Source organism: Procambarus clarkii, chromosome 40 (genome assembly GCF_040958095.1).
Source record: "Procambarus clarkii isolate CNS0578487 chromosome 40, FALCON_Pclarkii_2.0, whole genome shotgun sequence".
NCBI lineage: Eukaryota > Metazoa > Arthropoda > Malacostraca > Decapoda > Cambaridae > Procambarus > Procambarus clarkii.
In genome coordinates this window covers 4,230,858-4,245,997 of record NC_091189.1, presented here as the reverse complement: position 1 = coordinate 4,245,997, position 15,140 = coordinate 4,230,858, and the positions used below count along the sequence as shown (strand labels likewise).

At 38.9% G+C, this 15,140-nt stretch overlaps 1 protein-coding gene across 3 annotated transcripts; it reads right to left on the bottom strand.

Moving 5' to 3' along the window:
- Positions 1-683: 683 nt before the first annotated feature.
- Positions 684-10,072, bottom strand: LOC123757817 (uncharacterized protein C9orf85 homolog). Of its 3 annotated transcripts, none has more exons than XM_045741681.2 (6): positions 9,942-10,072; positions 7,514-7,647; positions 6,963-7,070; positions 5,358-5,462; positions 3,922-3,998; positions 684-1,483 (listed from the first exon to the last, which is right to left on the bottom strand). In XM_045741681.2, the coding sequence occupies exons 2-6, from the start codon at positions 7,640-7,642 to the stop codon at positions 1,222-1,224; spliced, it is 681 nt and encodes a 226-aa protein (XP_045597637.1). In that variant the 5' UTR covers positions 7,643-7,647; positions 9,942-10,072; the 3' UTR covers positions 684-1,221. The 3 variants fall into 3 exon arrangements, with proteins under 3 accessions (XP_045597637.1, XP_045597638.1, XP_045597639.1); XM_045741682.2 differs by lacking the exon at positions 9,942-10,072 and adding an exon at positions 9,735-9,935; XM_045741683.2 differs by lacking the exon at positions 9,942-10,072 and adding an exon at positions 9,611-9,740.
- Between the last annotated feature and the right edge of the window lie 5,068 nt (positions 10,073-15,140).

The following is a 15,140-nucleotide window of genomic DNA, read 5'->3' as shown; positions in this document are numbered from 1 at the left end:
GGTTAATAGGGACGAATGTGGGACCTACAGTGAATGGTTTATGTAGCATCCCAGGGGAAAGAAACCAGCTGAGCTTAGCACAGGCAGGGGCTGTATAGATCAAGTGTTTTAATGTTGGTATAGAAGTAAAACAGAGTTGTGTAATGTTGCCTTGGTTCTTTAAAATAAATATAAATATATATGAAGGAGGTTTGAAGTTTGAAGGAATATAGAAGTGAGGTGAAGTCAAGAATGCCTGGCATGAGTGTGGAAGTGGATTGTGATAGAGATAAGGTGGTTTTAAAGACATGTTTGCAAGCAGATGATGCATTCTTCTTTGCTGAATGAGGAGAAATTTCAAACGATTATGAATTAGTGTGTAGAAGAGAAGAAAATTGAAGGACAGTCTAAGAAAAAAGTAGTCAATATCTTTGTGAGAAGGGAATGAGATGTGAACTTTGTAGATCCCTATAGAGTGGCAAGACAATGACTTGAACTGTAGGATAAAAATATGGAAATAATTACTTGGAGAGGTATTAAGTTTTCAAAACTATGGGAGTCATGAAGGTAAGAGAGAATAATAAGTGGGGAAGAGTGGAAGGAGAAATTAGTAGTATAATGAAAGGATGAAATGTTAGTGTAGAGCTAAGGACCTAAGACAGTATATTACTCTCGGCCCTAACATATGGAATTAAAATACAATATATCCTACTTCTTTTATTATAGTTGCCTAATCTACACACATCAGGTTTAAATATTGTACCTCATAATCCCAATCAGCTTTATAAAAATTCTGAGATTTGACAGCTTTCTCAGATCCAACATGTTAAAATGTTTAAAGTATGTTTCTTTTTAGATATATTTCATATTTGCACTTGTCAAACTAATATATTTGAAGCAATGTTGATTTAAAAAAAAAAAAAAAAAGCTTGATGTTTGCCAGTTGCCAACAACTTAAACCCTTAAGTTGACCCTTATCTGTTGGCAACTTGCTTACGTAGTTCCTGTATCATATACCCTCTCTCTCCCATGAAGATACTGTACTTGAACTTTACTATTTCAACATTTTAAAAATAATAAAACATCACTGAGTACAATAAATTATTATAAATTAAAAATTTATTGAAAATTACATACAAAATCTGCATAATTCTGTGACTACAGTACTCTGAATGCCACACACATTTCTATTTATTCAAGAGGACTTTATTTCTAGTTTCATAAAGCAAAATTAACATATACTTAATCATCGTCCTCCCCACTATCAATACTTAGGTCCTCTATATCCTCAAATATGTCATTGTCATCAAGCATTCCCTTCTTTAGCTCCTCCAATTTCTGTCGAGCATTATGGAAGTATTCTTCTAATGAGATATGTGTTGGCTCATCATTTTCCCCTTCCTCTTCACCAGATTCTTCATTAACCTCTCCTTTTCCAGACACATCTGCAGGTTGATCAAGTTTCTTCTTTTTCTTATTTTTTCCTTGAAGTTTATTAATATACCTGAAATGGAAGCAAATAATATTTTTTTAACACGGTACATGATAAACCTCCGCCTCCCGTGCTGGGAATTGGCTGTTCGAGGCTCCTAGTACCCAGGTGAATGAAACAATACATGATGCTTATCAAAATACTAATGCAATAGGGTAGCAAAAAACTGTTAATAGAAAGGCTGGCAACTCTAACAAATTTGATGACAAGATATCACAACACTACATTAATTTTTTAATTGCAGCAAATTACACAAATCACAGGCAAATAATTGTCATAAGTAAGTAAAATATGAAATTTTAACTTATTATCGGATGTAACATGGAAGAGAAAAATGCAACGAGTATTGTGAACTTAAAGATTCATGTGTTTCCTCCAGCACATAGGAAAAAGATCAAAGTGTGGACTTTTCCAGTGGTAGCATTGACTACATAAAATATATCAAACTGATTGCATTGTACAATCTATATTAGACGGTGTAAGTACTGTATAGCAAAAGGTTTATAAATAAAAATAAAATTTTAAAAGTAATATTTACTACTGTATTATACTGTATTGTATAATTAAGAATAACAATGGAATAATGTGATCACCTGGAATTTACTACATCCAGATTTAATTACAGCAAATTGAAAATTCAGATCCAGTCTCAAAAAAATCAGAATTTTGGCTCGGAAGTCTTATACAGGCATACCTCAGAATAAGAGTTTAATCCGTTCCTGGAGACGCCTCGCCTTCCGAAAACTCGCATTCCGAAGTTAATTTCCCCATAAGAAATAAAGGGAAATGAATTAATCCGTTCCTGACTACCCCAAAAACCCCACATCAAACTAAATTTTTATACCTAATTCATCTAAATAAACCTACAAAACTGTGTTCCAGTTATTACTTACCTTACTGTCGAGTGCTGTAGGCGTATGGAAGATGGTGAGGAGGGGGGAGGAGGAGAGGAGTTACTGTTTGGAAGGGGAGTCCCCTTCCATAATCACATCACATAACCCCATGCCTTGTAACACTATGGATACCACTTCTCTTTCTAAATTTTTCAAACCAGCCCCTGCTTGCCTTAAACTCTTTCTTATCTGCATCACTCGTTGCAGGGGTATTCTTTAGAAGGTCTTCGTGCAACACCCTGGCTTTCTCACAAATAATGGCCTCCGAAACACTATCACCCCTCAACTCCTTGTCGTGTATCCAAATTAATAACAACTTTTCCACTTCTTCAAGTATTTGTGCCGTTAATGTTCTTACTCCTTTTGCCACTTTAGCACCCATAATCTTATTTTTCTTCTTAAGTATAGTGCATATTGTTGATGTGGCTTTGTTGTACTGCCTACAAAGTTCAACAACACGTGTACCGTTCTCATGCTTCCGAATGATCTCTTGTTTCTCCTCTATTGTCATCCTCACAGGAGCTTTCTGGCCTTTATCCTTACCACTGGCTTTCTTGGGACCCATGGTGAGATATATAATAACAAATTGTATAGACAAATCACCAAAAATCCAACAAAACACTGAAAATCCGCGAGAAGAATTGATGTGGGGGTAGTCACTGAGCGCCAGACAATAATAAACTGAGGGGCGGCGGGGCGGAGGGGCGACGAACGCGCTAGGTCGGCTGTACGCGTATCAACAAACTCGCGTCCAAACTCGCCTCCCGAAGTAACCCTCGCCTTCTGAGACAAATTTTTGGAGTAAATACACCTCGCCTTCCGAAAATCTCGCATACAGGGACAATCGCATTCCGAGGTACCACTGTAGTAGAATCGGTTTATTATTTGAAGGATTCATTACATGGTAGTCTGGATTTTGGAGGTGCCACTGTATATGAAAATCATGGTACAGTATATACTTTAAGATTTGCTTGGACTACCATCCAATACACTGTAGAAAAGGTGGGCAATAATTTTGCTTACATAATTGACAACAGTACAAGCAAAGTGTAGAGCAAAAATAGTGTAAGGTACAAATAAAATAAATATCAGAATTGCAACCAAGATATTTTTGCAGATGCTTCATGAAGGACTAGAGATCAAAGGTGTCAGGAAATGAAGGAATATTGCACATTATTCTTAAGCCAACAGAAACATATTATATAGAAGAATATATATACAACTTCGGGCAGAGAACAATTTACAATATTGTGGCTGAAAATTATTAACCCAACCCATACATGTAAAAAGAAAGGAAAGTGACAACATTTTGGTTTACAATACCTTGAACAAACCAAAATGTTGTCAATTTCCTTTTTTTTTCATATACAGTATGTGGGTGAGGTTATTACAACTTTAAGAATATTTTCTGGCCATGCATGAAGATAAGACATACAACTTAATAATTTAGTTTAAGCTCTAAGAAAACATGATGACACAAGATGCTTCCTAGAAACCAGGTTTAAAAAAAAACAAAGAGGTAAACCAAGTAAATTTATGCAAATAAAATAATCAGACCTGTAATATGCTCGTCGTCTGCGTTCTGAAAGACATTTCACCTCCATATCCAGCTGTGCCATTGTCTGCAACCGTTCCTAAGGATAAACAAATTTTGAGAGATTCTAACATTAATTTTCTGAATGATTTATAAATTGACAAGACTTTTTCCAAGCAATATATTTTCTAAATGTAATTTCCGTGTGATATTAAACAACAAAAACACAATCTCTCTCTTTCTTTCAAGATATAAATCAAATACTTGTAATAAAGGGCACATAAATCATTAATTTAGGTAGAGGATTAACCGCCTGAAGAGAGCAAGCCCTTAATTTACTTGTCGAGATCCACCTAACCAAGGGCAGGGCTGTGTCCTTGTGGTCACCCATCCAGTTACTGACCAAACAACTGTGCTTAACATAACTGATGAAGTGACAAATACATTATTCACTGCCATATTTACCTTTAACATATTGCCTTCAACCCCAAATGTATACAGTATTTGATAAAAGTATTAATGCCACAAAACTGTATTAAGAGTTCATATACTAAAGGATTAAAGCTCTCAGAGAATAAACAGACAGTTTAACAGTGAAGCTAAACAGGCACTACCACAACATAATACTCCTGCTTTAGAACATATAAAAATATAACATAAAGATGCCCAAGTTTATTAAAGGCACGCAGGAAATACACAGTTTACCTGTGGTTGGTTTTTAAGTTTTCTATTACAACTGACCAAAACAAGACCAGACTTCCAGGTGATAAATTGAAACTGATGTAACATTTAGTAAAACATCAAAACCATTATTCCATCTGTATCTTGGTTTTGTTATTACATTCTTAATCTAACATATGCTCTGAGGCTTCCTATTATTCTATACTTTTCAGCTTGGTATGATTTTCTGTCTATATACAAACGGTACTACACAGCTTATCCTAACCACATACTCAGACCTTGACAAAGCTGTTGAAGTATAATGTATCTAGAAAAATCATCAAACAAAATATAGACCTTTTATAAGTCATATACCAAAGATAGACAACATGTAATCTAAATTAGTTACCATTTAAATTTACTTAGTCTTCTTCAATAAAAAAATCTTGATAGGCTTTAAAAGTTTATATTATTATTATTATTATTATTATTATTATTATTATCATTGAAACATTCTTTGCTATAGACTCACATCAAATAAAAGTTCAGGATTCATTCATAATACATTTAAATTTTCTAACTTCACATGAACAATATTCATGAAAAGTCATACTCCTTGGAGCCATTTGCTATTCACAAATATAAGCAATGAAAAACTGCCTTAGAATTTCTGTTTAAAGTTTAGACAAATTATTAAAATGATTTATGGATAAAATATTGATTATTAATTTATACACAGTATTTTAATGGTTTACTTATTTTTCAGATACAAAGGATTATACAAAAAAATTGGTCTTACCATTTCTGTGGGTGATTTATGAGCAACAATCTCTTCCTTCTTCCCACACTTGCAGCACACATCCAGATCTTTTGCACAAGCAATACACAAAATGTGGTAGGCATCCTGCCAATAGACAACAATGCTGAAAATATACTATAGTTTTAAAATGTTTTGTGTAAAAATTATATGCAAATGATAAGACAAAACAAAGGCTCTGCGGGAGACTCAATCTGAGAACTAAGCTAGAATGCAGTAGTAATACAGTACAAGTTATACACAATAATCAAATTTGAATTCTCCACTTCCATTGGCAGGGAAAGTACTGTATCAGCCCAGAGAAAAAAATAAAGTCGAGTCAATATGAAAAGCATTTTTTTGTTAGAAAAATCATTCGGTTGCTCCTTAACCCTTACACTGCTCTAATTGCTACCTGTCATTTCCTCCTGTGCTCCACTCACTATCATTTTTTACAGATTCAATTTGTTAACTACTTTTAAACACACACACTTTGATGTAGTACTTTTAAATAGCTGCACAGTTTAGGGGTCAAGGAAAGATTTGTGGTACAGGGTATCATGTGACCAGGATCATACACAGAATAATATTCAGGCAATTGTGCCACACTGATGTTTTCAAAAGTCACGGTAAGGTCATTAATGAACTGTATCATAATACTGTATAGAGAACAAGTCCCACTACACCTCAGCAAATAATCCACTGATGCTTCATACTACTTCATAAGACTAGGTGCATGCTGCTCATTATGAGTTTATGGTTTGAATAAAACATTTACTCTCTCTTCATAAACTGCTGCCACCCAACCTTATTTCCTATGTTATTCTGGACAATATTCACACTTAATCCTTGCACAAAGAAACCTCAACATGAACAGTCGTATCTTTGAAGCATATCAACAAGTTTAATGTTATGAATTGTACCATGATTCAAGCATATCTTGCTCAAATGTTTAAGGTAAAAGAACAATATCCTTTGTCAAGATTAAGCATTTAAGCTCTAAAGACAATTTGGGAAACTAGTATTACTCTACAACTCAGATCCATTTAAAGGTAGGACTGTATTAAGTGCACTAAAAGGGAATTCTATTAATATACGAGACCCAAGGCTTTTAACACACACCCTCAAATATAAGGGAAATTACCAACAGACTGTTCAGGTTGGCACTTGATAATCTCCAAAGACTACCTAATCAACAGATCTGTGGTGCCTACACACAAGACGAGCTGCAGGCACTAACAGCATAATTTGAACAGACTTAATCTAGAGGCCTGGTCAGAGACCAGTCAGACCAGGCAACTGGGAAACTTGGTATACTACATACAATGCATAATTTTATTAAATTTGTTTTTACACATAAATAAGGAAGTACAGCATTGTAATAGTGTTCTAACACAGTTTTTAAAAAAGTAACATAACCTACTGTACTATATTTACTGGGGCTCTCTTCCTAAGCTCATTATGTACCTCTAACATTTTCTACAGGATGAATAGGTGCATAATAAATTAACTAAACTCAAAACTGTACATACTGTAATGTTATATGTATACCATAAAGTATATTGGGCTGTATGACATTAGAAACAACCTTTACCAGCAGGCATTTACCTTGATAGTCTTTTGGTGACATCTGGCACAAGTTTTGGGTTGAGTTAACGGCTTATATTTTTTGTATTTGATTTTCCACGCTATCACCTCTTGACATCTTTTACATACCTGAAAAATGTAAAATTTCTTACAAAAAACATTTAATATAAACATTAAAGTATAGAGTTCAAATTAAAATAATACTGTACTATAAAATAAGATATAATTCTAATTCAAAGACATTAGGAAGAGATTTCAAAATCACATTTAACAACTTGGGACATATTCACTGATCTTGAGCACTTATGGAAGTTTTTTGATCAAAGTTAAATATAGGGTTTGATTCATTAGTCACTGTCAACAGTCAGACATCTGATGACTTTTTAGGACCTACCAAACCTGCAAGACTTAATCTGAGGTTCACACAGAGATGAAGGAACTAAGTGTATGGGTTTACACTAAGGGTATACACCCCTATACCAATGCAAATCACACAAAGTTAGTCACCTTAACACATCCAAATTCTAAGATGAGAACAAATTACATATAACAATGTAAAAATTCTTTCTTACTTCAGCAATTTCCAGGTTATTGATCATTTTGGTGCGTTTACTACTATCATGGAGGCTGTTCTTGAAAACGGATTTATTCTGATGTTTCTGACAACGTATCCGGCTCGTGTTACCTCTCTGACAACTCATTCTTTCTGTAGAAACAATTTACAGTATTTATATGTATAGCATGATATGTAAAGGACCCAGTAGAAGAAATTCAGCACTTAATGTTATTGTATTTTATTTTAATTCCTTACAAGAGCTTGAAGCTTTTAATCAATACCAAAACAGCACAAGAAGCAGAGAACTGGCAAAACAAAGTTAAATAATTTTAAACAAAAAACTAAGTACAGTACTGTATAACATTTTGGAAGGGTAAAACCTGCTCAGAACTACAGGTACATATCTAACTTCTTTAAGATAAGAAAGCCATTATCATATTACATTAGTTGGTAGGTTTACGGCTACTGTAAAAATATTGGCAACCACTAGCTTCAAAGTAAATACACTATAGTTTTCTTAACTATACCTTAAAACTTAACCAAACCAATCACAACATATGTATTTATTTAATATTAATTTTTCTTTCAATACAAGCTTCAATTAAAAATAACTTTATACAAATAATATAACAATTAATTCATTGTGTCAGAGGAGAGGCAGCTAGTTTGAATACTGTATAAATGTTACTTATATCGAGATCTCCCCAAAGTCGAACTGCTGACACCACCCCCCCTCCCCCCAGGATGCAACCCCACAAGCTGACTAACTCTTGGGTACATATTTACTGCTAGGCATTGGAAGTGCATCCAACCATTTCTGCCCCACCCGAGATTCGAACCCAGAATTCTTGATTGTGGGTCAAGAATGAGCCCGGGGGACCCTTCCTGAACAATATTTATAAACACTATTTTATTTATTTATTTATTTATTTACATTAGGAAAATTAAGTTTGTGAGAGTAAATTACATTGGTGTTTTTACATGCCACTATGCCTAATGCCATTAACATACATAGCGTTTCGAGTAGATATTATCAGGCACAATATTTTGCATATGCTGTGTTTGCAACTTACAATTAAAAATTTAAGTGACTCTTGCTCAGTAAGAGAGCCACTCTGCACAATAGTTTTCTTTGAAGTGATAGAGGGGAAGTTCATTATTTCTAACACCCTGGTTAAATCAGGCAATGTTTATGACACTAATTCATCTGCAACTTTAGGAGAAAATTTAAAAGCTAAAAATCTTACCATCCCTAAACAGAGATTCGGTAGTGTTTAATGTGGTACACAAAATAATTATACCAGTCAGGTATTATATATCATCAGCTATGGTTAGTGTGTGGAAGAGAAAATACTTGCTACTTCAACAGCATAAAAAACTGCACTGCTCCATTAGCCTTTCTCAAAATACCATTTCATAGGTGTAATAGAATTGTTTCTACTTGCCATTCATAACTTTTAGGCAGGGTAAGGGTTATATCAATGATTATATTTAGAAGATTTCACTACAATAAATATAACTGTTTACACTTTCCACCGACATAATATTATTTATTATTATGGGTCTTGTAGCACAGCAGTTCACACCCCAGTTGTCAGAGTTTGACTATAAAAATAATAATAATACCTGTATATTTATTCACAAGAACAAATTTACAATGGCCGTGATGAGGATTCAAATCTGCGTCCTTTTATTTGCATGGCGTTTTATTTATTTTATTTGCACAGATTTAGTTTGACTGGGGATATTAAAGAGATATTTATTGCTGGTGTGATGCTCATGGGTTCTATTACACCTATCAAGGAAAAGCTTCAGATCAAGATTAGCATTTAGGAACAAGGGTTTTGTACATGTCGATTGCACGTGAGAATGTGTGGCGTGTATGTTTAGCATGTTAAGGGACAAACAGAGGGACTGTGTGTTGTCTGAAGATAGAGTTTGTTATAGTTCTGTAAGCAGATTTTTGCTGAGTGATGATAGGCTTGAGGTAATTTGCAGTGATTGAACCCCGTGCACAGATACCGTATGTAAGATAGGGATATATTAACACGTAGTATAAGGAGAGGAGAGCAGTGTGGGGAACATAATATCTGATTTTAGAAAGTATACCGACCGTTTTTTACTTTTTTTTTAGCTGTGTTGTATGTGGCTGCTGAAGTTAGTCAGTCTCTAGTCTATGTATGGGCCATGGAACTTTCCCTTATAGTGAACTAGTGGCTTTACAAGATTGTAATTACCATATTATGTATCCTCACATTCCCAATGTACCTTCTTGTATATGCATAAATAAATAAATAAATAAATAAATTATATTGCAGACTACTGCGGGCCTTCGGCTGGACACTTGACGTTTGGGAACGTTATCTTTCAACTGATGCTTCTGCTAATAGGTATATGCCACTCAAACAAATTTTAGAAAATTCTCCCAAATATTACTCCCGTACCAATGTATGGCCCACGCTACTACAGCCACGCGGAGCGCCTCTCAGCTGTTGGGTGTAAACAACACAACAGTGACACACGCTCTGCGCACTGGTCGCTTGTGGCACAGTCCTTCTTGACTCCTTGCCTTGGATACGTCACATAAATAAACTTATTTCTTATTCTTCTTATTAGATATACACTTATTTCAATTGGATACGTCACATCGTACACAAGACGATTCTAAAATCGTCTTGTGTATTTTTATTTTTAACCCTACCTAACTTAATCTAGCTCAACCTAACCTAATAAAACTGAGTGAAATACTGTCTAAACTAAGCTAATATAGCCTAGGAAAGAAATATACACGGTTTTAACAAACAGAAAACGAACTTCGTATGATCGTCTCGTGTCCGAAACGACCATTCCCCTTGTAGACCTCAGTAAAAAACTTACCTTTAGTCTTACATTCTTCATGTATCCTTTTTTAAAGTAATTTTACTTAAATAATAATAATAATAATAATAATAATAATAATAATAATAATAATAATTTATTATTATTATTATTATTATTATTATTATTATTATTATTATTATTATTATTATTATTATTATAATAATGAACAAATCCACAAGGGCCGTGACAAGGGTTCGAACCTACGTCCGAGGGAGGGAGTTTTTAGGGAAAAGCGTCAAGCTATTACGACTATATAGCACTTGGAAGGGGTCAGGATAAGGAGTTGGGATGGGACGGGGTAAAGGAATGGTGCCCCCAACCACTTGGACGGTCGGGGATTGAACGCCGAGCTGCATGAAGCGAGACCGTCGCTCTACCGTCCGGGATAAAGCGTCTCTCACTGAAACGTTTAAGGCAGCGTCTGGGATGCCTTAATCCCAGACGCTGCCTTAATCCTCTCGGACGTAGGTTCGAACCTTCGTCATGGCCCTTGTGGATTTGTTCATTTGATGCGTCACGCTATTGTGATTTCAGTGTGTTTTATAATAATAATTATAATAATTCACCGGTTACGGTGAAAGGAAAAGTGCCCAATATTTTCTGTCCTGCCCGGGATTTGAACCCGGAATTTTCGAGTGTGCGTCGAGAACGAACCCGACTGTAAACCCGACTGTAAACCCGACTGTGTTAATAAAAAAAAAATCGCAACACCAGGGAACACTCAGTCCAGACCTACGTCGACTCTCATACCAGACATGACAGGCTAATCTCACTGAAACGTTTAAAATACGGAACAATTTGGGAACCTTACCTTGAGGTTACCTTGAGGTGCTTCCGGGGCTTAGCGTCCCCGCGGCCCGGTCGTCGACCAGGCCTCCTGGTTGCCGGACTGATCAACCAGGCTGTTGGACGCGGCTGCTCGCAGCCTGACGTATGAGTCACATACGTATGGGAAACACTGATCTAGACAACATTTTCAAAAGGTCAGATGTAACACAAACAAGGACCAGCGGTTTCAAACCACAATGTAGGATTGAAAGCAGAAGAGGCAAATGGGGAGGGGGGGGCTTCGACAAGCCGCCGGCTTCCTGTCCTCGTCGAGGCCACAATTGTTAGTGGCTCTCAGGTAAAGCTCTTTTACCCAAAGAGTTATAAACCCAATTACCGCCGAAGCCGTAAATGCCAAACTGTTGAATTTTAAAATCCAGCTATAAAAAATCCTCAGGTCAAATGGGGGAGAACCTTTGACAAGCTTTTTAGAAAGACAACTCAGCTTAGGAGAAAGTCCAACAGCGGGCGACAAGAATCATTCCTAAACTAAGTCGAACGGTTGAGGACCGCAGAACTAACAAATACTGCAAACTCGCCCCTCGGGCAAAATTTTAATTTAATATTGCAAACCAGACATGACAGGGCTAATCTCATCGAAACTTTTAAAATATTAAACTTGGAGGATATTGATCTAGACAATTTCTACAAAAGGTTAGATGTAAGACGAACAAGGGCCACTAATACCAGTGGCCTCGACGAGGACAGGAAGCCGGCAGCTTGTCAAAGGTCCCCCCCATTTGCCCTGATGATCTTTTCCAGCTGTATTTTAAAACCTAGCAGAGTTCCTTTCCACTTGAGTATGGAGTGCACACTATGAAGATGTGTACAGAGTATGTCAAAAACTAGCTACGTGATGCTAAAAATGTTCATCACACAGGATAGTTAGTCATACAGAGGCATGTGATCAGTTGTCTGCACTGGCAAACTCTTGAGTGCATTATGAGGATATCACTAAGAACACGAGAGTGAAGAAGGTAGCAGTGATACTAAACTGTCCCCTCGCAGGATGCTTAGTCATGAAGGGCGATATGTTCAGCAGTAGCAGTTCTTTTATGTGCTAGCTATATGCTGCATTGTGCCTATTAATTTTTGTTAAACTACCATTCAAGCTGTGACTGCAGTCAATCTGAGCTACCTATGTGCTTTAATATACCTACAAATTTCTCTCATTTTTTTCTTGCAATGTACCTGTTATCATTTTTATAAATTTTACTAGTTTAAAAAAAAAATTAGATAAAGGACCTGTCCGAAACGCTGCGCGTACTAGTGGCTTTACAAGAATGTAATTATATATAAATAAATAAATAAGGTTGCACTGTCAAATTTTGGGTACAGTATGAGGATATCCTCAAGAACATGAGAGTTAATAAAGTAATTTCAAAGATCCAGGTACCTCATGCCAACGGGTCTGAATGGTCTAATAACTGGGCATTTAGTGATGTAGTGCACGAGATCATACCCCAGTTCCTGCTCACAGAGTTTCCACCTAGAGTGTTCAGGATTGGGAGATCCGTTTTGTGCTGTCAATAAACATAGGTTTCGGACCGTAACTGGTCCTGGTTTATTCTGGTGCTTTCAGGCTGTTGGGAGTCAATAATTTCTCTCCTATCGGACCTGAGTGTTTGTAATATGCAGGTCGGCGTTTCAGTCTCCGACCGTCCAAGAGGCCGGGCACTTTTACTCAACAAACGTGCTCTTCACCAGCACGTCCCGGAGGGAGGGCTTCAAGAGTCACAGCACGTCCCGGAGGGAGGGCTTCAAGAGTCACAGCACGTCCCGGAAGGAGGGATTCAAGAGTCACAGCACGTCCCGGAGGGAGGGAGGGCTTCAAGAGTCACAGCACGTCCGGGAGGGAGGGCTTCAAGAGTCACGAGTCTTACCAGCACGTTCCGGAGGGAGAGCTTCAAGAGTCACGAGTCTCTACACCAGTCCCTGAGCAACTCAGGGTAAGGTGAGTTGGAGGGGGTCAGGATAAGGATTTGAGCTGGGACAGGGGAAAGGAATGATGCCCAACCACTTGGACGGTCGGTGATTGAACGCCGACCTGCATGAAGCGAGAGCGTCGCTCTACCGTCCAGCCTAAGTGGTTGGAGAGGTGGCTAGGATGTCAACAACGTTCCCTCGTGGAGAGGATGATATTGTTTCTAACATCCAGGTGTGCGATGAAGGAAACGTATAAGGACCGGACGAGAGCCCAGGCGGTGAGAGCGATGACATAGACGCCCATCCCGACCGCCACGAGGGTGGCTACGTGCCAGGAGCAGAGTTCAACGTCATCCAGACGCAGCCACAGGTCACACACCTGCCTTACGCGGTAGTTGAAGGCGACCAAGGAGCCGAGCACCGGCATGCGGGTCACCCAGGCAGACAGCTCCTTGGGGAAGACCACCAAGGGGCAAATGAACCTCCCGAGAAGGGGCAGGGACTTCAACCGCTCCAGCTGGGGCAGGAAGATGTAGTACCAGTGTCGTTTATTCAGGAGAGTCATCTGGTGGGCCCTAATGACTCCCAGGGCGAAATTACTCATTCCCAGCGCCAACCACACCACTGCGGTCCACACCATCACCATATACACAAGTACCATACACACAACAAAATTATACATTAAAGAAATGATGCACGAGAGTATTATCATTGTTATTTATCAAAACTTCTTAGTTATCACATCTTTTGTCATATGCAGATCGTATTATAAGGGTTAAATGAATAAGGGAGTTGTGAGTGAAACGTATTGTGAGTAATTAGTGATCCCCTCAGTTTCACCTTCCTCCTCATCATATTACCATAAAGACACTGTTTCTTGTACCACTATACCGCATTAACACACCCGTGTTCATATGTGAGCAGTACAATAATGCACCTATGTTCATTGTGTTGATACGCATTCACCTGTTGGTGATACGCATTCAGACATGTGATACACATTCACCTGTCTGTACTCTCTCTGTCTCTGTCTGTCTGTCTGTCTGTCTGTCTGTCTGTCTGTCTGTCTGTCTGTCTGTCTGTCTGTCTGTCTGTCTGTCTGTCTGTCTGTCTGTCTGTCTCTCTCTCTCTCTCTCTCTCTCTCTCTCTCTCTCTCTCTCTCTCTCTCTCTCTCTCTCTCTCTCTCTCTCTCTCTCTCTCTCTCTCTCTCAGCTGCATGGCTACAAAAGTTACGAAATAACACACTATAAATAGCGTATTATACGTAATACCCGATCAATGTGCGGATGACAATAACTTGTTAAATGAAGCACACTACTGCCTGCTAGGCGAGGTGTAACGCAACATGTCTGAGGCATCACTGTTCGCCAGGTGAGGTGTGACGAAGCTGAGTTGTGGCACTACTGCCCGTAAGGTGAGGTGCGCTACAGCGAGGTTGTGGCACCAGTGTCCGCCAGGTGAGGTGCGCTGCAGCGGGGATGTGGCACCAATGTCCGCCAGGTGAGATGCGCCGCTGCGGGGTTGTGGCACCAGTGTCCGCCAGGTGAGGTACGCTGCAGCGGGGTTGTGGCACCAGTGTCCGCCAGGTGAGGTGCGCTGCAGCGGGGTTGTGGCACCAGTGTCCGCCAGGTGAGGTACGCTGCAGCGGGGTTGTGGCACCAGTGTCCGCCAGGTGAGGTGCGTTGCAGCGGGGTTGTGGCACCAGTGTCCGCCAGGTGAGGTGCGCTGCAGCGGGGATGTGGCACCAATGTCCGCCAGGTGAGGTGCGCCGCACCAGGGATGTGGCACCAGTGGCCGCCAGGTGAGGTGCGCCGCACCAGGGATGTGGCACCAGTGGCCGCCAGGTGAGGTGCGCCGCACCAGAGATGTGGCACCAGTGGCCGCCAGGTGAGGTGCGCCGCACCAGGGATGTGGCACCAGTGGCCGCCAGGTGAGGTGCGCCGCACCAGGGATGTGGCACCAGTGGCCGCCAGGTGAGGTGCGCCGCACCAGGGATGTGGCACCAGTGG

Bases quoted from the DNA above. Each gene is read 5' to 3' on its own strand.
- LOC123757817 (XM_045741681.2), bottom strand. From the start codon at position 7,642: ATGAGTTGTCAGAGAGGTAACACGAGCCGGATACGTTGTCAGAAACAT. The intron at 7,071-7,513 runs GTAAGAAAGAAT...TACATTTTTCAG, and splicing joins ATAACCTGGAAATTGCTGAA to GTATGTAAAAGATGTCAAGA. The intron at 5,463-6,962 runs GTAAATGCCTGC...GTCTATTGGCAG, and splicing joins GTCACCAAAAGACTATCAAG to GATGCCTACCACATTTTGTG.